General features: G+C 24.6%; 1 protein-coding gene across 1 annotated transcript; it reads right to left on the bottom strand.

Annotated features, from left to right (window-relative positions):
• Window positions 1-1,477: 1,477 nt before the first annotated feature.
• Phum_PHUM153150 (uncharacterized protein) lies at window positions 1,478-2,142 on the bottom strand (the record flags this gene model as incomplete). The annotated part of the gene is made up of 2 exons (XM_002424748.1): window positions 1,478-1,822; window positions 2,077-2,142. 2 exons carry the CDS (start codon window positions 2,140-2,142, stop codon window positions 1,478-1,480), a joined length of 411 nt encoding a protein of 136 aa, XP_002424793.1.
• Window positions 2,143-2,389: the final 247 nt, after the last annotated feature.

Raw genomic sequence — 2,389 nt, 5'->3', positions numbered from 1 at the left:
GTCGATCGCGACCTTCAATTTTTTTTTTTTTTTTTTTTTTTGCATTTCCTAAGTCGACCTTCTTCCTTTTTTCATTTTTCATTTGTTTGAAATTTTTTTTTTTTATTTATTTACACCTGAAGTCTTTAAAATTTAGCAATTAAAATAATCAATGCCCTTAAGTTATCAAAAATATGTATTTATAATTAAATTTATGTGTTATTAACAGGTTAATGAAAAAAGAAGACATAGAAAAGCATATTGTTAAAAAAAAAAAAAAAAAATTGTCCGTAGAAAATTCATAACTCAAGGAGGTGCAAACCCGCATAACTTTTTTCAAATTTCCGGTTAATCGGTTAATAATTTGGTTACTCGCATAATTTAATAATAGGAACAGGAGTCGATGAAAGACTTTGTCATAAGGCATATAAATAATAAATAAAGAGGTACTAAAAATAAAATTTTTTAATTTAAATGAAATTTTTATTTGAAATTAAACAATTTTTATTTATTTATTTTTTTTTTTTTTTTACAAAATTACAATTTTAAATTAGAGGACGGGTTTTATTATTATTATTTTTTATTTTTTTACAGCAGTTAGTAATTTTAAGTTTTTCTTTTCTCTCTCTCTCTCTCTCTCTCTCTCTCTCTTTCAGTAATAAAAAAACTAAAATTCCCCTTTAAAAAATATTAAAATAAAAAAAAGGCTATCGAAAGTTAATGTTAAAAAAAATTATTATTATTATTTATTTATTTATTTATTTATTATCGAAATTCGTCAAAAATTATCAAAAATATAAAATTCCACATAAAATTTTTTTTTTTTTTTATAAATAAATAATTTGTTTTTTTTTTTTTTTTTATACGTTTTCTTCTACATTTTTTTTAAAATTATTAATAATAATAATAATAATATTAAATATTAATGAGATTACAAATAAAAAATAATAATAATAATAATAATAATAAATTTCTTACAACCTAAGGAGGAAAAATGAAAAAAGGAAGTTTTTCTTTTTTTTTTCTCTCTCTCTCTCTCTCTCTCTTTCTACTTATCATATCACAAAATATTATCGTGGGCTTTAAATTTTTAAAAAAAAAATAATAATAATAATAATAATAATTTTTGTTTATCTAGGTCAGTATTTTTTTCATTACAAATTTAACCCCCACGTTAATTTAAAAATAAAAAAAAAAAAAATTTATTAACTATCCTTTATTTTCATTTTGTTTACTCCTGATATATATATAGATAAACTTTTGGTTTAGCTTTTAAATAATAATAATAATAATAATAATAATAATAATAAGCAAGGGTAAAATGTGCCTCACTTTAAATATAAAACTATACGATTATTATTATTATTATTTTTTTATTAAATATTTGTGCGTTTCTGTGTTAAAAATTTTGTATTGTATTTCTACACGCAAACCTAAGAATATTTATTTATTTATTTATTTTTTTTTTGGCATTATTTATAAGAAAAGGAAAATTGTATCAGGCTAACAGAACATCTCTGTTTTCAGGTGAGCTCACCTCTTCTCTGCGTATTTCGTTATCGTGAGAATTTTGATCAGGTTTAACAACGCCTTCTTCCCCATCTTCCGTTGTATTTATTTTGACATCCAAGTCTTCAGTCGATTTCGTCACAGTTTGAACATCTTTTTCTTCCGACGACGATGATGATGATGATTTGTCTGGTTTTTCATCATCGGATCCTTTTTCTCCGGTTTCCTGACTGTCAGCAGGTAAAATTTCAACAACTTGAAATCTGTAAACGGCTCCGTTCTTTTCGTTTTCGTAAATCGTATCGTTTACTGTGATTTTGTGTCCGTCGACAACCTGAAAATTATAAATGATCATCATCATTATCATCATATTCTTTTATAAATGTAATTTGTTTGTTTCGTTCGAGTAATTTGCGACCCAAAAAAAAACGTTTTAAAAGATTTGCAAGAGTGAATCAATTAATATTTTATTATACGTTCTCCGATTGGTGGATACATGATGAAAAAAAAAATAAATTAGCGTTAATTAAAAGGAAACCTTGACTTTGAGTTGAGGATGACGTTTACAGGAGGGGATATACTACTTACTTTTGTAGTAGATGTTGAATTTTTAACGGCGCTATCTGGAATTCCTTTTGGTACAAGACTTTCCATCCAAGATGGTTTAGAGAAGAAATCTAAAAAAAAAAAAAAAAAAAAAATATAAACGTCAATAAAGGACTTTCACCGTCACATTTTAAACAAGTATCATGTTATTTTTATAAAAGAAAATTACCGGAAAATCCAAAGTTCATAAAACTGAACGGATTGAAAAACAACGGTCTAAAATAAGCTGGAAAAAAGGTTGAATCTTCATCGTCGGAATCACCAACTTCAACTTCTACAACGGATGGAACTTGTT

The sequence above is a fragment of the Pediculus humanus genome, genomic scaffold (genome assembly GCF_000006295.1).
Source record: "Pediculus humanus corporis 1103172107499 genomic scaffold, whole genome shotgun sequence".
NCBI classification, from domain to species: Eukaryota; Metazoa; Arthropoda; class Insecta; order Psocodea; family Pediculidae; genus Pediculus; species Pediculus humanus.
Note: the sequence above shows the minus strand (reverse complement) of the source record. Positions and strands in the feature narration are given on the sequence as shown.